This window comes from Eleginops maclovinus, chromosome 3, assembly GCF_036324505.1.
Source record: "Eleginops maclovinus isolate JMC-PN-2008 ecotype Puerto Natales chromosome 3, JC_Emac_rtc_rv5, whole genome shotgun sequence".
Taxonomy (NCBI): domain Eukaryota; kingdom Metazoa; phylum Chordata; class Actinopteri; order Perciformes; family Eleginopidae; genus Eleginops; species Eleginops maclovinus.
The window spans coordinates 3,760,149-3,781,681 of NC_086351.1; the positions used below are offsets into that span (position 1 = coordinate 3,760,149).

Here is a 21,533-nt window from a genome sequence, read left to right on the forward strand (position 1 = left end):
ACATTAACAAAGTAATTTAAGACTTAGATTTTTGTATCGTTTTTTGCCAAGCTGCCATTCCCAAGGTTGGGTACTTATCTGATAAAGGTCTCTGTTAATCTGATTAATATTTGCCAGGCTTTTCCTCTTTTAAATTATTTAATTTAGGGATTACTGGGGCTCAGATTTGCTCCTCTTAACCATTTCCTGTTCTTCAAGAGCCCCTTTTGTTTGAGTTGTTGGCAGATGACCTTTTAAATATTCTGAATTACTCTTATTGGAAGATCAGATGTAGAAAAATTGAAATGGAAATATGCACATTTGATTATTCCTTTTTTCCTGTACCTTATTGGATAAATCCACTTAATTTACTTTGACTTTTACTCAAGCCAATGAAGCAATAACATGCTTTTATTTTATGGAAAATGTGGAGAATCAAATGATGCGATTGGAAGCAATGCATCAAACACGCCTTTTCTAAACTCATTACCATCCACTTTAGACATAATGTGTGAGCTTAATCTGTTTAAGGACACTTAGATATGTGCTGAATCAGCAGCATCTTCTGCGGCTTGCCGGTGAAACATCTCATTAAACCCCCCAACCCCCCAGAGGTGTCTCTCAGAAAGGACCGAGTCTGTCCGGTGATTCCCGACACCAGTCGAGTGTCTCCGAGTGAGCAGAGCCCGACATATTCTGAACACCTTCCAAATGTTGAGCCGGAGTCGTGAAGTGCTGCTCTTGAGGGGGGCGAGGTTGGAAGAGAGGGAGACGACGAGGGAGAAAACCGGCACCGTTCACTCACGTTTCCTCCTCTGAACGCGTCTCTGCACACCGCGACGGACCGGGACTCTACCGCCAAGGTGAGGGGTTTCTCTTTTCCTAACATGCATGTGATGCGAGGGCGAAATGTGACCGGTGCACGAAGGGTTAAATTCTGCAGCTTTTTGGTTGATGCGCTTATCGGCTATCCCGGCCCGGAGGTGACTGATCAGACATGAAGATGCCAGCTTTATCACCCAACACACATTAAACTGTCACTGAGGGAAAGGTGTGAGAACATGTTCATGCGGTCGGAGCCGGCTTCGCCATCATTGGATAATTTTAGATTTATTTAATTGATTTCCCAGCCTCCTGGTTGGATTCTAATATAATGCAGGTTTATTTTGTTGGATGATGTCAAATGGGTTTCATTGCCTATGTTAACATCTTAAATTGAAGCAGGTAACATTAACTTGGTCATTAGTGCACCTTAATTGGAAACATAAAAAAACTGCTAGCCTTATTTTTATTGTCATTTTAGGGAAAAAAGGCTTTATATTATATTTTATAGACTCATTATCTCGGTGACTGCTTTCTCTTCATATGGAAGCCTTTTGGTCTAATAGGTGACATTTTCTGTACAGTTAACACTTTAGTAGCATCCATTATGTGAGGATGCTCCAGCCTGAGGCTGTTTCCTCCGCCTGCAGGGTGCTGCTCACACACTGTGACCAGAGCTGCATGAAGGCCGAGACACAGCAGAGCCATGGCTGTATTATACTCGTTTTTTTTCTTACCTTTAATCAATTCTGCATCTTCCCTGCTCTTGTCCGTGTGTGTTTGTCAATACTGTACACAGCTCCACCCTCATCATGTCCCCTGATTTTAATGGATCTGACAGGTGCAAGCAATATGGTGGAGACCTGTCTTTTCCTTCAGTTCACTGCAGCCATAGCTTGGATAAAAACAGGTTTTTAGCAGGCTTCCTCAACCAGATAAACTACAGAAATGATATGATCTCGATTGTGTGTAGTTGTTTCAGTCTCTTTTCCCTGCATCATCATGAAACATTATATGGCTTGTAGTGATGCAAAGAGTACTAGTTTTGACATTTGGGATAATCAGAGTACAAGTAGTTTTTGAATTTTGAAAGCCTCTCATTTCACCAAGGGAAAGCCCCGAATGCATCTGTGCCCCTGAAGTAAACATTCAGCCATTTTCACTTGTTCCTTTTGACGCAGCAATTCTTTTTCTCTGCTTTTGGATGCCTCATGATTTATAAATGCCTTGCACTCTGAGAGGAGGGTACAGTATGTGCATCAGAGTGTTAGTAAGTTTGTTTTTCAGCCTGCCTCCTCGCTGTCAGAGGGACCCCATGTAGAGCCATTTCTCCTCATCACTTGTGCAAAGAGTAAGGTGAAAACGAAAGAGAAATGATGAAGGGGTAAAGACACAGAGGTGGCTTTGTAAGGTCCCCACATCTGCAGTCATTGAAGGCATTTCCGCCTCTTTAAAACCCTGCGGACAAAGACCTGCCTGTCCCTCCAGTTAGCAGGGAGTTTGGAGTTAGAAGGAACACAGACACAGGCTTTGATTTCAGAGTGGGATGCACGGGCTTGGATTATATAAGATAAGGAGGAGGAGAGGATGAAAGAGACATGATAAAAGAGAGACAGAGATCCAGAGAGAAAAGGGGAAATGAGAGAGAAGCCCTGAGATCGGCAGCCCAGGGTTTCGGGGTTGACAGAAATCACTGAGAAGACAAAATGTTGGGGGAAACGGGAGGGATGACACGTAGCTGTCAAACAGAGGCATATAAAGTTCAGAGAGGCAGCAGAAGATGACAAGGAGGCTTGAACAGGGTCGGGATGTTGGTAAAATAACACTTTAAGATGTGAGAATGGTGACAAAATGGAAGAAAAGAGGAAAGAAAGAGAGAAGGGAGGGAGAGTCAGGGAAAGACAGCAGATGGCATATTTGTCCATGCTTTACGGCCCAGAGGGCAGTGTGCGTTATGCTCACAATATAGTTTATTGCATGTGTTCTTGCATGTTTATGCTCAGCGAGTCGACCCCTTTTAGCTGTGGCCTCAAATGCTCAAAATCTCCCAGAGAGAAGGAGAGGATTTTAACTTATTTTGCTTCACAGATCTCATGTGGAAACACCAGATTGACTGCGGTGACTCCACGAGGCCCACTGCTGTGACAAACAGATGGACTAGGCTCTCTTCAGAGACAACCTGCATCTGAGATTTCCGTGTTAATTAAATGCTGAGGGAAACAAGGGTCAACAGCCTGGCTTTTAGTTGGAAGTTGCAATCAGTGCATGATGCAGTGGCCTGAGATGAGGTGTCAACCCCCGGAGAAAACAGCTCAAAGAACCCAGAAACAATGAGAAGTGCAGGAATAAAATGACAGTGTAATTTGATCTATATGTATGACAAAGGAGAGGAATGGTGTGTTTGCCAAGAGACACGGTTCTGTGTGACGCAGCATTGTTATTTTATCATACAAAAAAAACATCAGTGGGCTTTTGGGATTTGGGCCTACTGGGGTGTGCAGATGGCAGAGGGCTCTATGAGACATTCAGCAACTTTAAAGGTCAGGTGAGGATGCAGTAAAATGTTCATTTCTCCATTTAACTATAAAAGAAAACAGCCTCTCTGCTGTGGTTGATTAGATTCCTCAAATCCAAAGAGGCGGACATACAGGAAGTGCCCATATACACCTATACACATTGTCAAGATGACCTAATGCTTTGTCATTTCCTCCGGGAATAGGGTGTCTTGTGATGTCTGCTGTGTTACAATGACACTTTAATCCTGGGTGCATGTTTATTAGCTGCTGCAAAGTGTGACTGTGAGCACTGCAGGTGTTCCTCCCGGTCCCCTCCTGGGCTTTGTAAATGAAAACCGCAGCAAAATGTCTTTTTTGGCAGAAACTCTCTTGATGTGTTGCCTCAGTGTAGCAGAAGGCACTTCACCTCATCATAATCCCCTCAGTGTTGCAATTCATCACGATTCGATGCCATAGCGTCGTGTAGGAAATGTGTTTTCTCTGTAGCTCTTCCCGTCTTGGACACTTCCTGGAACAAGTTATCCTTCAGACCTCGACGGGGTTGAGAAAATTTGAATTATCTGGAGATTCATGAATTATTCTGCCTTTTTAAAATCAAGCATATAATCAATACACAATCCTTGACAGTGATTCAAAGCCAGCTGGCCTTCTAAAATGCACATCCACTTAAAAGAGAGAGGTCTCTTTAAGACATTTATGCCTGTTACTTTAGCCATATATCAGTCTATGGATTGGGCTCTTAACCACATAAATCCACTCATGACTCTGGTTTAAATTGAGTTCACGTATGCTATCTAGTTTAAACGATACTCTCATTAGTTTTCTCAACAAAGCTTGCACCACGGGCTGTTTTTTTAATATGTAAACCTCAATAACAACCTCCAGGCAATGGCAGATAAATTGAATTTACAGTGACTGCAAGATTATCCGTAGATTGTCTCTTCGGGGAGTTTCTTTTTTAGATGTTCTGTGTGATTCGATAGCCTAATGGAATCCCTTAATCCACTTTAAACAACATATACAGGATGAGATGAAAGAAAGACAGAAGGGAAGACAAAGCTGACCTCAACGTTATGCAACATTAAACTGCTTTATGTGAATAATTAAGCACTCAAAATGATTATGAGGTTACATGTGCTTTTTTCATGATACTGTCACTTTTGTGGCATAGACTTGGATAACCTTGGCTTCAAGCAATCTGCTGCACCTTCTCTGTGCACTGCAGGGGTCTGCTCCTGCTCCCATCCTGGGCTTTTAAAATGAAAACCACAGGAAAGTTTCTTTAGATGTGTTGCCTCTGATGTCTCAGCGCAGAAGAGTAGTCACATCATCAATATCCCTCTCAGTGCTGCAATCAATCTGGATTCTTCTCAGAAACCCGCTTCTGGAAACAATGATGTGGAAATGATGTGTGTTTGAAGACCCCTTTGAGCAGCAGTGTGTTTTCATGCTGCAAAATACATTTTAGTTGTTAGAGGTTTATACTGCGAGGAACAATTGAAACCGTACATTGCTGCCGGTGACACTCCTGGATTAGGGAGCACTTCAGAATAGCGATTGTTTTTGTATTGGCTGCTGACACGTTTCTATTGATGAAATATATGCTGCACAGATCAACCAAGATCCAATTCAATTGAATCGATTTGGGGCTGAGCTGAAGGTATGATATGAGCCAAAAGATTATAATTATTTTCAGACAAACTTGTAAATTCTACTGAAGAGAAAATCAGACACTCTGAGTAAAAAGATGCTTTCAGTTTCTAGGTGAGTGTGCAGTTCATTGTACGTGCCTCAGTGGATGCTCCAGTCATCATATCATCCAAGTCACACACCTGTTCATATGTGAACAGGCAACCATTAAGAGCAATATCTACCTGTCCTTGATCCAGAATATAGAAAAGAGGACAGAGAAATACTGAATATATCTGCACAATTATGAAGCTTCTTTCATGACCTTGCCTATTACTTTCTTTCTATGTATTCATGCTCTACACGTTTTCCTCCTAGGTACAAAACAATCAGCCAGGATGGCGGCAGTCTGTGTGATCGCATTAAGCGTCCTGCTCACCACAGGTATGTTCATTAAGTATCTGAAGCTGTTCCCTCTACAGTGATCCAGAAAGATGGAGAATGTTTCTTGCACCACTGTCAGGGTTCAATCGTCAGGTCATCCTACTACCACACTGTGGTATAATTATATAATCATTTGCTCAGGAAACATTGTTTGATTTGGTATTTAAGGACAGTTTGATGGTGCTGGAACATTGTAGACAAAATGTTGAGTAATACAAAGAATATGATATAAAAATTTCAAATCCGGGCAGAACTATATTTCACAACTGATGTTTTATAGTCTTTATATTACTCGTATATCTTTTGATTTGTGTTTCTATATCTCTGTTTACAGCTCTTTCTGCCCCAGTAAAAGGTAAGACTTTTTGTACCAGTGCATCCCTCTCATCCATTATAAACCAGGAGTTTTTTGTTGCCCTGTTGCTTGTTTGTCACCACTCACATCTCCTTCGTCCCATCCAGTGGTAGAGGACTTCAAGACCCTGTTCTACGGGGAGGACTGCCACATCTCGCTGCCCTCTCTAAAAGTGGAGGTCACGTTTAGGAACCGCTCGTCTCCGAGGTCTGGGGAAGTGACCCTGATGACAAATGGCAATGTGGTCAGCAGTCGGGCCAAACTCAACAGCCACCTCAGCCACCTGGTGATAGACAACGTCGGAGAGGGAGACGAGGGCGTGTACACCGTGAAGACCCTGGTGGCGCAGGAGGACATCCAACGCACTACGCTCATTGTCCGAGGTACTGGAGGCCAAGAGTGTGTTATACATTATGAACGGGGATGAAGCATAGCATCAACTGCCTGTTGCATTAAATAGGCCAAACTTGAGTTTAAAATTCTTATTTAAATCTGAAAAAATAATATTAAATCAAATCAAAGTTTATTTATATACAGCTCTGGAAAAAATCCAGAGACCACTCCAAATTGTTCTTAAATATGTATCTCTACATGTATGGCAGCCATTCCAGTGTGTGTTGAATTCCAACACAGAGAAAAATTGTCAGTAGTTTATAGAATGCAATAAAGATATATAAATAATAAACCAGAAAAACTGATCATGCTGCAGTGGTCTCCAGATCTGTGTATTTGTTAATATCACAAAACACATTTGTCTCAGTGGGCTTAACAAATTGACAATTTGAATACATAACAGATCACAGCTATTAACATTATAATAAATCATAGAAAAAAGATCAGTGTTTTAACTTGACAAACTACAGTATGCCTTGAAGTGCTTTCAACTCTGTCCCCCTTCACAGTCAATCCTTTGTTTTGAATTGGGCTTCAACATCCATTATGATTAACCTTTCCCAGCATTTTTCCATTTGGGTAATACAGTTTTTCTTTGCTGAAAATGTTGCAAAGTAGAAATAAAGCAGTTTTATTTTGAGGGGGAAATACTCTGATCAAGTATAATATGTACAAAACAAACTGGTACCTGAAACATGACTCCACATTAACTTATAAATGTATTGTTAGTGTTATGATAAGCCTCTGCAAAACACTGCTTCAGTTTATTATCCCAATTATATTATATGTGTTTATATAACACTGAAAAGGAGCATTTTTCTGCATTGAATACTTTTACTTTCATCATCAGAGTTAAATGCTGCTGATAGTAACTCAACGCCCTCTAAATGCTGGACTCTCACATCATGTTTTAACAATGAGTTCTTGGTACTTTTATTGTCAAAAATGTGTTCTATGTTGTCTGTTTACTCTTTCCTATGTTACCCTTAATTGTCCTTTAAGTAGAAATGGGTCTTTGGGTTTAGTAAAGGGTCTGATATCAGATCTGGAGTCAGTGATGGTGGTAGTGTTGGCGCTCTCACTTCCCCTGCTTTAATCGTGCAGGCAGCAGCTAAATAAACCTCTCAGTTACACATCGTGTTTGTCCTCCGAGTGTTACAAGTTGCAGCAGTGTTGACTCTGGTCTGTGACTCTGATGGGATTAGACACACACACACACACACGAGAGAGGGAGGCAGTTATCCAGCGTGGTTGATGCAACTGTAGCGTAGCAGTGTGCGCAAGATGTGCCATATGGAGGGTGTAATGTGTTGTGAGTTGAGGAAGAGGTGTGTGTGTGTGTGTGTGCTCTGAAAGTGTGAGGAGCTGCCAGGCAGTAATTATGCAGCTCTCTAACCACCAGCCCACTCCTGTCTCCTCTCCTCCCCGCTGTTTCCCTCTCTTTATCTTGTCTTCGCTGCCGTTCCCTCTGTTTGGTTTGCATCCCTACCCTTTCATTTCAGCTGCCTTGATATTTTTGGATCAGCGCTCTTTTCTCTGCAATCTGTCCCCCCTTTCTGCCACATCTGTCAGGCCATTCCCCCTCCCTTCCTCTCTTCCCCTCACTCCTTCACCCCTATCTGTCCTCTATCTCTATCATTTTATGGCTCTGCGACAGCCATGGCTGGAGGCGTTATGGTTTCTTGTTGTAGATGTGTACAGCTGTAACTTACTGAGGGACATTTTATTTTATTTGGCACAAACATCCACCCAAAAAGGATGAAGTGATACGATTTTGTTTTGAAATTCACAAGGTCAAGGTCACTATAATTACTGGGCTATAACTCAAAAATTCAAACACTAAATAACACAATTATACACAGGTTTTTAGAAGTATAAAACAATGAGTGATGACATTTTTTAAGGACACATAAACTACAACTTGACTGGTTAGCAGAGGCAAACAATCGCTATGTTTACTTTACTCAAAGCCAATAAACTGTCTCTCATTTTTCACTCTTTTCTACTAAAGTCAGGCAATTTACTCCCTTTTTTAAAAATAAATACCCTTGTTGCTTCTTTCTATTCAAGAACACACTCTGAACCCCCCTTTTTGTACTTTCTAGATTGCTCCAACGAGCTGATCATTAAATATGGAGAAAACTACAATATTCCTCTGTCGGGGGTGACTCCTCCCATCACCCTGGAGTACAGGCCCAGTGCTGTGGAGGCCAACCAGACATCCAGGTAGAGTCAGCAAAACACACTTTATATTATATATAGATACTTAAACCCAAACTTAATCTCTAATTACATTTTCCTACCATGATATGCATGCCATACAAAATACTTAAAGGGGCCCTATTACGCCCTTTGGGGTCTTCCCTTTACAGTAGTGTGTTATATAGGTTTTTGTGCATGTAAATGGTCTGCAAAGGCTAAAATCCCAAAGCTCTCTCCATAGCCTTAAATGAGAAAGTTTAAGGAAAGTTCCTCCTCCCTGACTTTCTCCTCCTGCAGACCTGCTCTGATGCTGCTGACTAGCACAGGGATGTCCAGGGACGGATACCAGGGGCGAATCAGCGTCAACGAGCGCCACGCCACGCTCAGCGCTGTCACCGGTGCAGACGAAGGCAGCTACACTGTCAGGGATGCTGAAGGTGCTATCCAAAGGAAAGTGTGTCTCAATGTCAAAGGTAAAAGTGCAAATGAAGACTGATCGTATATCTGTTTTTTCTCCCATGCTTGACCTGGTCCCCTCCTTCCATCAGGATGTTGTTGTTGTTGTTGCTGTTGTTGTTTTTTCATCATTATGCTCCTCCTGCCTGCCATAATGGCTTTTTAAAGACCCTAACGTTAATGGACTGGAATGCATTTTAGATGATTCATGTGAACAGCGCTGCGATGTACTTATCGTACACCCTCCCTTCTCTCCTCTCCTCTGTGTCGCAGAGCATCAGAACTTTGTGAAACTGCAACACGGTAAAACTCTGAAGATCAACCTGATACTCAACAGCTCCTTGGTGCAACTCTACTACACCCCCGACTACGACCACATCCACCATCTGCTGCTCGACAAGGCAGAATTTACAAGTGTAACCGGAGCCTTTTTATTTAGTCCCACTGTTGTTGTGATTACTGTTGTCCCTGTATTTAACATCAGGGATGGAAAATGGCTTTAGCTTTTAAAGTACTAACATACCAGAGTCAATCTGGCTGTAGGTTGCATGTTATTTACAACAGAAATCCCTTTTCTATTTGAGAAATTAGTACATTTTATGAAAAAAGGTCAGGGATTAACACCATAGGCACTATTTCAACAGCTAAGTCAATATATTGGATGTGATTTGTATTGTTTAGGCTAACATGATTAACTAAATTGATTTTTTTACCTAAGACAAATAATCCTGTGGGAAACTGTGTGTACCTTATAGTCTTTAAATGACAGTTAAGTCCCACAATTTGTCTATTGTAGGCCAATATTTCTATTTATTTATAACCCGTGAAACATTTAATAATTTGCAGCCCATTTTATGCCCGACAAACGCTGGTAATAGACATTTAATCCAGTGTGATTCATCCATTTTTTAGTGTATATCAAGTTAACTTCGAAGTTTTAGTCTTTTGTAAACTTTAATGATTGTGTTTAACTGTTGCATCATTCATTAATGACATTTGGATCTTTCCTGTTCAGGTTTCTTCTTAGTAAATGTATAAATGTGTCTCTTCTAGGCCCAAACAGAGCTGGGTTTTGATGACCGTCTCTCTATCGATGGTTCCTGGGTATATCTGGATCAGGTGAAGGCTTCTGATGTGGGCCAGTTCACAGTGACAGACATACTGGGCTTCACTGTGTCCACCACCCACCTGGGACTACAACGTAAGGATGGGGATGCGGCTGAATCACGCTAGATGTTTATATTGGTTTAGCTGCTAAAGGATGAATGTTTTGTGGCTAAAAACTGGAATTTATCAATGAAATGTCAGATGTATTATTGGCTCTTCCACATATTTCCCCCCGATTCCCTTTCCCCACCATGCCTCCGTGCAGCCTACAGGCTGGAGTCGCTGTATGTGGCCATCATTGCCCTGTTGGGCCTGTTGGCTTTCCTTCTGCTGGTGTGTCTGCTGTCCTGCCTGATCAAAGTGAAGAAGAGGGCGCAGAGGGGAGCGGCCCTGGAGAAGATCGCCCAGAAATCAGGGGAGGACGAGGGAGAGGCCTTCAGACAGGTGAGAGGCACGATGAGGATGATGATGATTATCCTGCAGGGGGGGACGAACTACTAACCTTTTAAGAAACTAAAGAAGCAGGACCACAGTATAAAATATATTCCGGAACAAGTAAAAGTTGTGCAATCAAAGTTTTGTTAAAGAGGACGTATTTTGCTTTTTGAGTGGATAAAAAAGTGGGTTTCATTTGACTTTTTTTTATTGCTATTTCATTTTTGTTATATTTTTTAAGAAGGGGCCGGTAAAATATGATTTCTTTTTCTCCCTGCTCCTTCACACATGGGCTACAAAATACATTATTAGATCTGTGTAAAGTGTACATGTTTTGTTTGGAAATAACTATTCAATGTGTGGAATAGACAAATAAATAAAAGTACCAAAAATATAAGTATATATTCTGCACAACAGACCCTTCTAGAATTGCAGAAATATTTGAGTCTTTTAAATAAAATGATTAAAGCATTAGTGTGTTTCACTTTAATTTAGTTTATTTTCTTAAACTATAAACATTGCTTTTTAAATTCACTACAATATTAATCATATTTAATCTTTACTTTTAATAAATGATGATTAATTATTTGACGATTTTTTTTTACGGAATTCATTTTAATCTGAATCTTTAAATACATGTTTTGGAGTAAAAAGTAAATAATGTAGTAGAAACAGAAAAAGGTAATACTCAAGCACAGTATAAATAATACAGTACCTGACTCAATATACTTTGCACCACCTGTATCTGATTAAATGACTGCTCTTTGTCTCTGTGTATTTTCTCAGGTGGTCAAGAACATCACTAAACTCAGTGAGGAGTCAAAGCACTCCCAGGCCGACAACACAGAGAAATCCCAGAGCACTGAGGTGGATATCAAAGTAAGGATACTCATTATTTCTCTCTTAAATCTGAGTCTTTGAAAGGTTTTAATAATGTCTCAATTGTTATACCATTTCCTGCGTTCAGACGGCCGCTGCTTATTCCGAACGCTACTGCTAGTCCTCACTAACATCACCAGAGCGGATCGCATCAGTCCAGGTCTCAGATCTTTGCAGTGGCTTCCTCTGAAGAGTTCATTTTTTAAATATACTCCTGTTGGTTGAAACATTGAATGGTTTAGAGCCCAAATAGATTTTTTGATATGCTGCTATGTTATGAACCGTCCAAAACCTCTCCGCTCTTCTGGGACTGGCCTGCTTACCGTCCTGACTCAATAAAATGAGTCGGCAGTATCTGGAGCGAACTCCCAGAAGATCTGAGATGTGCTCCAAATCTCCGTTCTTTTAAACAACTCCTTATAAAGTTTCTGTTTGCCTCTTTCCTATAATTACATTTAATTTCGGACTATTTCTTGCACTGCACTGTAGCTGAGATGGGACCTGTTTCAATTATTTCTCCTCTTATTAAAACCTTCCATTTTATTTATGAATCAATTGATATCCCTTTGAGTCTGATTACCTCTGATTCTGTAAAGCCTTTTGAAGAAGTGCCTTGTTGTGGAAAGGCGCGATCCTGCCTTACCTTGTTGTCTGTATATCTCAGGGTCTGGAGGTTTCCTCTAAAGAGGTCGGGATCGGTAACCTCGACACCAGTGACTCTGGCGTCGGCTTTAACACCGCCCTCCCTCTGGACACTGACACTGACGCCGCCGATCAAAACCTCGACTCTGTGGCTGTAAGCGTCTCTGAAACCCAACCAAGCCCACCGCCCGCTGCTGCCGCTGCTGCTGCTGCCGCTGCTGCTGTTGCCGAGTCCAAGCCGAGCACTCCTCCTGCTATAGAAATAAAATCAAGTCCAGTGGCTGAAACTAAAGCCCCCCCTACACCCGAGCCAACGAAAACCCCCGAGCCCACGAAAACCCCCGAGCCCATGAGAACCCCGGATCCACCAGTGGAGGTAAAGCTAGACGTGCCCAAACCTGCAGATGTTAAACTCAGCCCGGCCTCGACCCCCGAGCCCAAGGCTAGTCTGAGTCCAGCTGATCCAAAGCCTGCACCCACCCCTAGCCCAGAGCCTAAATCACCTGCTCCGAAAGCCCCCTCTCCAACCCCTGAGAGTAAAGCCCTGACTCCAACCCCTGAGAGTAAAGCCCTGACTCCCACCCCTGAGAGTAAAGCCCTGACTCCCACCCCTGAGAGTAAAGCCCTGACTCCAACCCCTGAGAGTAAAGCCCTGACTCCCACCCCTGAGCCATCTAAGCCCACCACACCAGAACCCATCACCAACGGTACGCCCGAGCCAGACTCCAAACCCAGCCCGGATCACGTCGATATCATCGAGGCTCCAAAACCCCCGAAAACCCCGGAAGTGGAGCCGAAATCTACCGGTCCCGCAACGGAGGCCAGCAAAGACGGCGCCGCGGCTGAGGATCAAACCACCACCACCACCTGAGAACTGCCCCTGCAAAACGCCAAGGGAAGCCCCACAGATATTCTCAACCTACCACCACTGTAGACAATCAAACACCCCCTACCAAATAATGAAGAAACCACTGAAACCGGAGCGTTCTCACACGTCTAACGCCTGAACACAGTATTACTTTGATAACGGTATCTCACTCACAAACTAACACATAGCCTTTGCGACTGTTTGATTCATAACAACGTATACAGTAACACGTGTGGCTTGTTGATTGTTAAAAATCTAAGTTTTGATTCAACTTTTTGGTAACTTTATAGTAAAACTGTCAGACTGCATATTAATTCCTTTGAAGAGTTTACATATAAAACTCCACATGAGGTTTTTTCTAACATAATGCGAAATCCAGAGAGGTTTACAACATTACATTCAAACTCAAATATACTGCAATTCAGTATATTGTCAGACCTAACTGTTTCCAATCTAAAATGCTTGTTCCTTTATCAGCATGTGGATAAAATGCATGAAACTTACAGCCACTCAGACTTGCAAATATGCCACGCTGTACATACTGTAGCAGAAACTCTGGCCTCCGAACCATCTGCAATACATCATCACATATAGGAAAACAATTAGCTTTGCGTAACTTCACCAAACTAAAAATACTAACTCTACTATTCATAGCCTCTGAGATGGAGATTCTCCCGGTGGATTCCTCCGCTGATTAAAATGTGTTTTGCAGACTGATCCCCAAAGTCCGGATCAACCACTTTACTGCCTTTGATCTGGAGTTCCCCGCGGCTCTATAAAAATCCCATTATTCCCTCAGTTTAATAGCAAGCTCATTCCAGCAGCAACTTAATAGGACCACCGTGTTCCCGCTGTGCTTTCCAAAGGTGAAACACTGAAAGCATCCTCTTGTGAGGTCAAAAAGTTACCACGTTCTACCTTGTTTCTTTTTATTAACCTTCCCTTCCTCACTAAGTATACTAATTAAGTAATTTCCCCTGACCCTTACCCTTCTTTTTTTAATTCTCCTTTCCTTTGCTGAGCATGACTCACTTAAAGGGACAGATCACCCAAGAACAAACTTGCTCTGTGACCTGTGGTGCTGTTCATTAATCTAGATCGTTTTGGTTTGTGTTGCCAAGTGTTGGAGGTACCTGCCATAGAGATGTCTGCCCTTCTCTTCAGTATAATGGGCGTGTGGTGCACGGGTGTGCCAAAAATACAATTAAAAACCTTGACAGCAATGTCTCTCTCTTAGTTTCTTTCTACTAAAGAACACCTGCCACAAAGGGAAGTGTGAGTCTGCTCATGGACGCCTTCTTCTGCACGTGAGTGGGTGTGATTTGGTAGAAATGAAGCAGTTTCTATATAAACTGATCGTAACAAGGTGTGTGGATTATCTTCATTATCTGGAAAGAGATATTGCTGATGAGTTTTTTTACAATCTACATTGATAAATACTACCTGAAGTTAAAGCATTTTGGGGTGAGCTGTCCCTTTAAGTACACAGATTAGAATTACAACTTATTCTTATTCTTCCTTTCCAACTAGATATTTCCTCTGAACTATTTAGTTGTGTTGAAAGTGACTTAGAGTAGTTCCTGTTTCTTTGGCGCTCTGAAATTTGGTAGCATTTATGCCCTAGCATCTTCTTATCGAAGCCACAGCATCATTTATGTGGCTGTTTAACACAGACCAACCTCCTGTATGGTAGAGAGAGCTGTGCAGATACATTCTAGTGTTACAAAATGCATGTCTCTGCCTCATATTTTAACCAAGCAATGGAAAACCCAAGGACAGTTTTTCCAGGACAAAAAGTTTTTTAATTAAGCACAAAATGACAGCCATGAAAATCAATTAGTGAAATTTGGGAACATTTCTTGGTAGCTCTCCTGGATTACAGTTTTTTCTTACAGTTCAATTAATATCAGGCGTAACGTCAGCATTTTAAAGAACCTTTTGAAGAGGTAGGGTTAGATGTCAGATTTGATACTAAGATCAACAAATATGATCAAAATCAAGAGGCCTCGATGTTCAATTTACTAAAATAAGTTTTACACAAACGCTGGATATGCCTCAGTTCTAGCCTGGATCTGTAAAAGAAACACACACACCTATACTGGCAATACTATCAATTGTCTTTACACACACACACACACACACATACAAACACACACACACACACACACACACACACACACACACACACACATTCCAGCCTTGTAAATATTGCATGTGTATGCCGGTTTAACCCCCTACAGGCTGAATGTCTCTAGTGTATAAAATGGTTGTTGTATTATACTGAATAATAAAGAAGAATTTAACATTTCTCACTCAACTTAAATCCAGAATATAAAATATATACGCTCACAGAACTATATGCTATACACACTAATATTCACTAACATCTTGAACTAATTTAAGAACCAAATATTGTAAAAATCCATCGAGAGTATATTCGATCTTTTTAGATCTGCTGTTATTGCCAACCTGACAATACTCGCAGCATCCTTCACAGTATTTACATGTTGTATTAAAATGTTTAACCTACGTCACTTACAGCTGCAGCATGCCCACGACATGAAAAACAGGCTTTTATCGTCCTAAATTGTGTGTGTGTGTCTCCACAGGAGTGACGTTTCAATGTTGCCATCATCGTGTGTTTGGGATTTCGGTGTGTTTACGTATGCACATGTGTGAATGAGTGATTTTTGGATCTATGCATAGCCAGTGTGTACAGAATGACCCGACTGTACTTTATTTGAGCTTCTCCGTGTGTCGTCGAGTGAGGTATTCATGTGCCTGCTTAAGTCGTCCCGCAACGTGAAGAAAACCAGTGCTGTGTTTCAGTGTGAATGTGTGTAAAGCCACAGAATATTGTAAAAGATATTGTAACTTTGAGATGTTTGAGTGACTCTTGTCTTTGTTTAGTGCCTCTTGTCATTTGCCGACACTCCTAATGGCACCTTTCTCTTGAGACGTAGGTTTGCACACCCGACTGAACAAAGTTACCGGCCTGTGATATGATTTGGAGGTATAATGCATAAATGAAAGTGGCTATGGTTTTCCAGGTTAGCATAAGTAGCATATTGAATGCTGATCGCGCTCCTTTTGTAAGTGAGTGGTGTTTTCAATATCATTATTCAAGTCTGTGGCTCAGAGAGGAGTTTGTGAGTGATCAGAGGAATGAGAAAGCTGTTTGTGGGTGACCAATGGGGTTTGGTTGTGGTAAGCATTCGACGAGAGACTTATGTAAAAGCATTTCCGTGCACCACCGCTACTGTACAGTATATTGTCAGTGATTGTAATGCCAAGCCACTCCAGTCAGAGGGTTTAGGGATGTAAGAGCCCAAGCCTTTAGTTAACCAGCATATCAAAGAAGGCTCAGGCTGGTGGGTGGTTAGAGATCCTGGTGTTTTACTCACCACCACTAATAGAAGAAACCACTAGCTTTACTACCACTTCTGCACTCCTTGCACATGTGAGTCGTCTCTGCCCTGATCTTCTCTGTTTACTTCTGCTGTTCTGGCCTTGGTGTGTGTGTGCGTGCGTGTGTATGTGTGGTGTGACATCTCTCTGTACTCCCTTTTTGCACAACACTTCACACACAGATGTTTTGTAAAGAAAATATTTTTTGTTTCTTTATTTCATGTCTAAAGGAATACTAAGAATAAACAAGCGATTATGACATCTCCGCTGTCCTCTTGTCTTTGTTTCCCGGCTCTCACCCTGTCAAGGAGTCGTCTCACTCAATGTCAAGCCATCGGAGTGTCACGCGCCACTTTCTCACCCTTCAGGCCCCACGTGCCACTTATACCAGCTTCAATACCCCCGCCAGCACACATCATAGCTAAGCAGGCACCACAGAGATATTTATAACCAGGCCAGAGGTGACATCATAATGCTGTTCACACTTGCTATGGACCCGGGAGGTAAAGGCCAGCAGCAGATGACAACCTTCATTTGAAGCACAATGTTTCGCTGTAAATTCACTGTAAAAGAAACAGTTTCTATTTGGAACAGTTTTTAAGTAAGTGGTTTTCACAGTGTACAATTAGATATCATAGAGATAAATACTAGATTGTTATTTTCTCAATCAGTGTTTCCTTTTGTCAGTAAAATGTCAGAAAATAAGTGAAAAATGTGACAGAATTAAGGTTGAATTCATCTTTTTTCTCAATCAATTATTCAGTTTGTTGTTAAAATTACTGAAAAAAGTCACAAAAAAAAGAAAATGTTTTCCTATAAGATGAAATTGTTTGGCATTATGGTCTGAAATATGATTCCTACTAACCATTAGTTAATACTTTATAAATATTTGCCACTGAGTTATCTTGTCTCCAAAGATATATAGTTTTACTAACATTAAATGAAAAATGTGTGAGACACACCAAAACCATTTGTGTCTCTGATCATAAGGAAGGGTTGAATATCTTAATGGCCGCCAGGTTCCTCCCCTCATCTGCGTCACACGGGTTGAAGAAGGGGAACAGGGCAACATCGACGTTCCCCATGGAGAAGGTGTAAATTGGCGCCATGGTAACAGCGTTATAGAAAGACACCTCCTCCTTTTCACAGTCTAAGAACAAACCAATGCGGACGAGGCGGAGGGACACGTTGACCTTGGTGGGCTCGGGGTCGGTGCAGGCGACGACAGCTCCGCCCTTCATGGCCAGGGTCCAGATGCCGCTGGAGGTTCCTGTAGCATCCATCTCCCCTCGAGAGATGTCAGCTCGCGCCACGCCCAACCTCCACGCTGTCTTACGTCCCACCTCCACCTCCCAGTAGTGCCGTCCCGTGGTGAAGCTCTGGTGGCCGAACACAGAGAAGTAATAGTGGAACCGCTGTGGGTTAGGCTGGCAATCCTTGGTGTCTTTATCCTCCTCAAACCACACTGAGGTGCACGACTTGGACAGGGACAGATTAGGGTGGGCTGTGTCCGGGTCAAAGGTCATTGATGTGATATCTGTAGGCGAATAGAAATAAAGTAAGGTGAATGTTCCTGTTCTTTGCATGTGTTGAATCAAATTACATAATGGCAATTACTGAGGAGACTACTAGGACACAAGGAAGGTGTGGATCCATCAGGTTTCACATTTGTATTTACTGTCTCTCCTGACATGTCTCCATGCTTTAATGTTCAAAAAGCTCTTTATGTTTCTCATACTGCCTGTGCTGCAGCACCTCTTTTCACCCTCTGTCTGAAACCAGAGCCCAGTCTGCTCTGATTGGTTAGCTGGCCGGCTCTGTTGTGATTGGTCAACAGCTCAGAGATGTCCCGCCCCTTAGCCTATCACGTACAATGTGTGGGAGCGCTAGCCAATGAAAGCGTGAGTGTTCCACAGTGATGTCACTATGTTACTGAAGTAAACAAAGAAGTTCGATGGATCTTTTCAGGGGGGGGGAGTGTGTGGGAGAAAAACCTTCTGGAGGGGCTTTGGGTTTTAGCCTTTGCAGATCATTTACATGCACAAAAACCTATATAACACACTACAGGAATGAGGAAACCCCAAAAAGCATAACTTTAAAGGTTATTTAGGAGAGATAATTATAAAGTTTAAGGGTTAAATATGTTTAAATACACTAATAGATGGTAAACATGTGTGAACATACTTGGGTAGAGGCAGCTTTTCATGTGCTTCCATATCCGGTACTGTATGGGCCCCACAAACTGGCCGAAGCGCACCTCAGTGTCCACCTCCGCTGGAGGAATGAAGCTGACCTGAGACCTGTTAGGGCAAAGTGGGAAGAGGGGAAGACGGGTTGATGAATGGTAGAACATCGATCGGGTAGACACACCACAGTTTGAGGGTTATGGAGATGGATTGATGTGCAGGAATGAGAGGAAATGCCCAGCATGCGCGCACAGAAGATTAATGAGTCATGGGGGAAACAGAAAACCTGCCTTTTTATGAGATCTTGAATTTCCTGCAATGAGAGAAACATTTCAAGGAGAATTAGTGGAAATAATACAGCGCTTTTATTATTTGTTGTAATTTTATTATCTGTCATAATCCATACACAACAACTATTGCACGTCAGTCAGTTTTTGTCATGTTTTGGGTGCAATTTTTTCTTGTTCACCCCTTGAGACAAATGTGTATTATTCTGAACTTGGGCTTTATAGATAAAATGTAATTGATTATGTTTGAACTCCAAGCTGTGACCTCATCCAGACTGCTGCCCGCTCCTATTTGCTGACTCATGCTTCAACTTCATTTCGCCCTTTCACTTTTAAATGAGAAATTGATTTTGAAAGTCATCCGTTTAGCCAATCAATGTCTATAATTACTCGAATGAGTGCAGAGGAAGAGGGGCAGAACAGCTAACAGGGTCGCTCAGCAGCAGCTCTTGATGTGAACCTGCACAGTCACATTGTTTCCCAGCAGCTCAAAGAGAAGGAGCATTTATAGACAGTTATTTCGACAAGTCACGAGTGGCAAGTATAGTTTGTTGGAGGACAAGGGGAATGCTTACAGTGACCCTGGCTGACCCCATGTGTGTCATATGGAGGGAGTCCAAACTATTTTACACCTCTATCTTATATTACCTCACCCTCAGTCCAAACATAGTATATTCTAGCTCATAATAAGCCACATCTCTTCATGCTAATCTCTTCCTCACTTTGAGCAGTTTCGGATGGTCCTCCTCGGTCAGTTTTTTGTTGAGCACAGAGATCGCTGTCTCCAGGTCTCTCGCTTGCGCTGCTATTTTCTTCTCCCTCTCCTTCAGCTGCTTCACTTGTTTCTGTCTCTCCCTCTGAAGACGCTCCAGATCCATGCATTCCTCCTCGTCCAGGAAACGATGGAGGTTCTGAAACTCGGATCTGATTTCTCGTTCGAGGACATCAAAACAGTTCTGAGAGACGGGGAGTAAAGTCAGGCTGTGTGTGAATAAAATTAATGGGATGATATGGTTAATCTTTGATTTGTTTTAACAGTAAAGAATATACAGGATGCACGGAGGAGGATTAGGGCCACATTTTTTTTTAGATCTGGCCAAAAGGGATATGGTGTTTTTTGTTCTGTGATCAAAGTCACATTTCTGAGATTTTCTGAAAAAAAACCACAATAATTTTTTCTCAGAATTCAGATTTTTTTTCTCACTTTTAGTCATTTAAAAAAATGCTTTCACATGCGGCTCTAATCCTCCTCCATAGATATGAATGTAGTGTTAGTTAAACTTCTTTAACTGCTTACAAAGAGAGTATTTTAGTAAAACATGTGGGTTAATAAAGCAGCAACTATACCTCTACTCCCGATGCCTCTATGTATGTCACCCTCTCTGCGTCCCTGCATTCATCAACCTCGCGCTTGATTCTTTTTATAGCCTGGATAAGCTTTTCCTGTAACACACACACACACACACACACACACACACACACACACACACACACACACACAGACAAAGAATTGGAGAACAAGTACACGTGAAACAGAAAAGTTATTAACTTAATATCCTGCAGACAAAGCCTGTGGAATATGATCTTTCAAATGTCACAGTCACATTATGTTGGACAATGTTTCCCTGTCACCTGTTATATGTCCAGCAGCTGGTGAAAAACATAAAACATGGCGCTTACCTTTTGATCACAGAGAAGACTTTTACTGCAGTTGTTGTTGGTGCCTTTGTTGTGCTTTTGGTTCATTCCAGTAACTGCAAATTGGACAAAGCAGAAATCTATTGAGCAAAGTGCAATATTGGAGGTAGACTGAGTGAGAGGGAGGGACAAATTAGAGGACAAAACAATTCAGAGAGGGAGAGGGAGTAGAAGAAAGAGGGGGGGAAACACACACACACACACACACACACACACACACACACACACACACACACAGACACACACACACACACACACACACACACACACACACACACACACACACACACACACACACACACACACACACACACACACACACACACACATGCCAGAACAACAGTCATCTAACAGAGCAACAAGGACATACATCTTAGAGAAAATGAATAGGAGAAAATGTATTGACAAGCACAGATCAGGGACCACAGCCTGACTTGAGAATATATGGATCCATTAAGAGTAAAGAGTGGAAGGGCGTGTGGGGGGAGGGTGGGGGGCGACGACTTTAGCTTCTAGGAGGGCTGGCTGTTTCAGCTGGCAACAGCGATTTATGGCTGCAGACACAGGAGGGTCTATTTCTGTCCGCCAGCGTCTTTGGATGAAAGCAGAATCTGTCGGTGTTGAGGGGCAGATATTGTGTTTCATATCGACAGGTTTTTTTTTTTGGAAAAGGTAGACAATACGTGTTTATTTTTGCAAGTCGGCTCTCCTAATGTCTGGAAGAGGAGGCTGAAGCTATGAGACATCAGTAAAGGATGCTGCTCAGCTATCCCTGCTGGATAAAAAAAGGGGGGTGGGGGGGGTGCATACCACTCACTCAGCATTTCTGCTCTGTAGGACCAAATATCTGCCTCCCAGCCAAAAGCCTATCCTGTTTTTATCCTTCCATTTATCTCAACTTTTATATATATTTTCCTCTCTCCTTGTGTCTGCCTGTCTCCCCCATCAACCTTGACACACACGGAGGTCTGGCTGTGTGCGTGCGTGCGTGTGTGTGTGTGTGTGTGTGTGTGTGTGTGTGTGTGTGTGTGTGTGTGTGCATGTGGGTATGTGTGCATGTGGGTGTGTGTGTGTGTGTGTGTGTGTGTGTGTGTGTGTGTGTGCAGTGAAGCAGAATTACTCATCCCTGCAAATGTTCATCATCTATAATTCATGGTGCTGGGTCCTGCCAAGTGACGGTGCTGATCTGCAGACTCGGTGCACTACAGTATGCGGCAGGTGGAGAGG

At 42.3% G+C, this 21,533-nt stretch overlaps 2 protein-coding genes across 3 annotated transcripts; one reads left to right on the plus strand and one right to left on the minus strand.

Moving 5' to 3' along the window:
• The first annotated feature begins 650 nt into the window (after positions 1-650).
• si:dkeyp-77h1.4 (protein piccolo) lies at positions 651-16,083 on the plus strand. Its single transcript, XM_063878289.1, has 11 exons — positions 651-842; positions 5,325-5,390; positions 5,725-5,745; positions 5,853-6,128; positions 8,244-8,364; positions 8,638-8,813; positions 9,070-9,212; positions 9,850-9,997; positions 10,169-10,347; positions 11,125-11,217; positions 11,882-16,083. Exons 2-11 carry the CDS (start codon positions 5,345-5,347, stop codon positions 12,728-12,730), a joined length of 2,052 nt encoding a protein of 683 aa, XP_063734359.1. The 5' UTR covers positions 651-842; positions 5,325-5,344; the 3' UTR covers positions 12,731-16,083.
• Positions 14,507-20,500, minus strand: si:ch73-54f23.4 (zinc-binding protein A33). 2 transcript variants are annotated; one of them, XM_063878362.1, is made up of 6 exons: positions 20,289-20,500; positions 19,956-20,051; positions 19,331-19,564; positions 18,612-18,634; positions 18,320-18,435; positions 14,507-17,672 (listed from the first exon to the last, which is right to left on the minus strand). In XM_063878362.1, the coding sequence occupies exons 1-6, from the start codon at positions 20,352-20,354 to the stop codon at positions 17,119-17,121; spliced, it is 1,089 nt and encodes a 362-aa protein (XP_063734432.1). In that variant the 5' UTR covers positions 20,355-20,500; the 3' UTR covers positions 14,507-17,118. The 2 variants fall into 2 exon arrangements, with proteins under 2 accessions (XP_063734432.1, XP_063734433.1); XM_063878363.1 differs by having other exon boundaries at positions 19,331-19,589; positions 20,289-20,421.
• Between the last annotated feature and the right edge of the window lie 1,033 nt (positions 20,501-21,533).

Coding starts and splice junctions, on each gene's coding strand:
- si:dkeyp-77h1.4 (XM_063878289.1), top strand. CDS start 5,345: ATGGCGGCAGTCTGTGTGATCGCATTAAGCGTCCTGCTCACCACAG. Junction 6,129..8,243: donor CACTACGCTCATTGTCCGAG/GTACTGGAGGCC, acceptor TGTACTTTCTAG/ATTGCTCCAACGAGCTGATC. Junction 8,365..8,637: donor GAGGCCAACCAGACATCCAG/GTAGAGTCAGCA, acceptor CTCCTCCTGCAG/ACCTGCTCTGATGCTGCTGA.
- si:ch73-54f23.4 (XM_063878362.1), bottom strand. CDS start 20,354: ATGAACCAAAAGCACAACAAAGGCACCAACAACAACTGCAGTAAAAGT. Junction 20,052..20,288: donor GTCTTCTCTGTGATCAAAAG/GTAAGCGCCATG, acceptor TGTGTGTTACAG/GAAAAGCTTATCCAGGCTAT. Junction 18,635..19,330: donor ACCATCCGAAACTGCTCAAA/GTGAGGAAGAGA, acceptor CTCTCATTGCAG/GAAATTCAAGATCTCATAAA.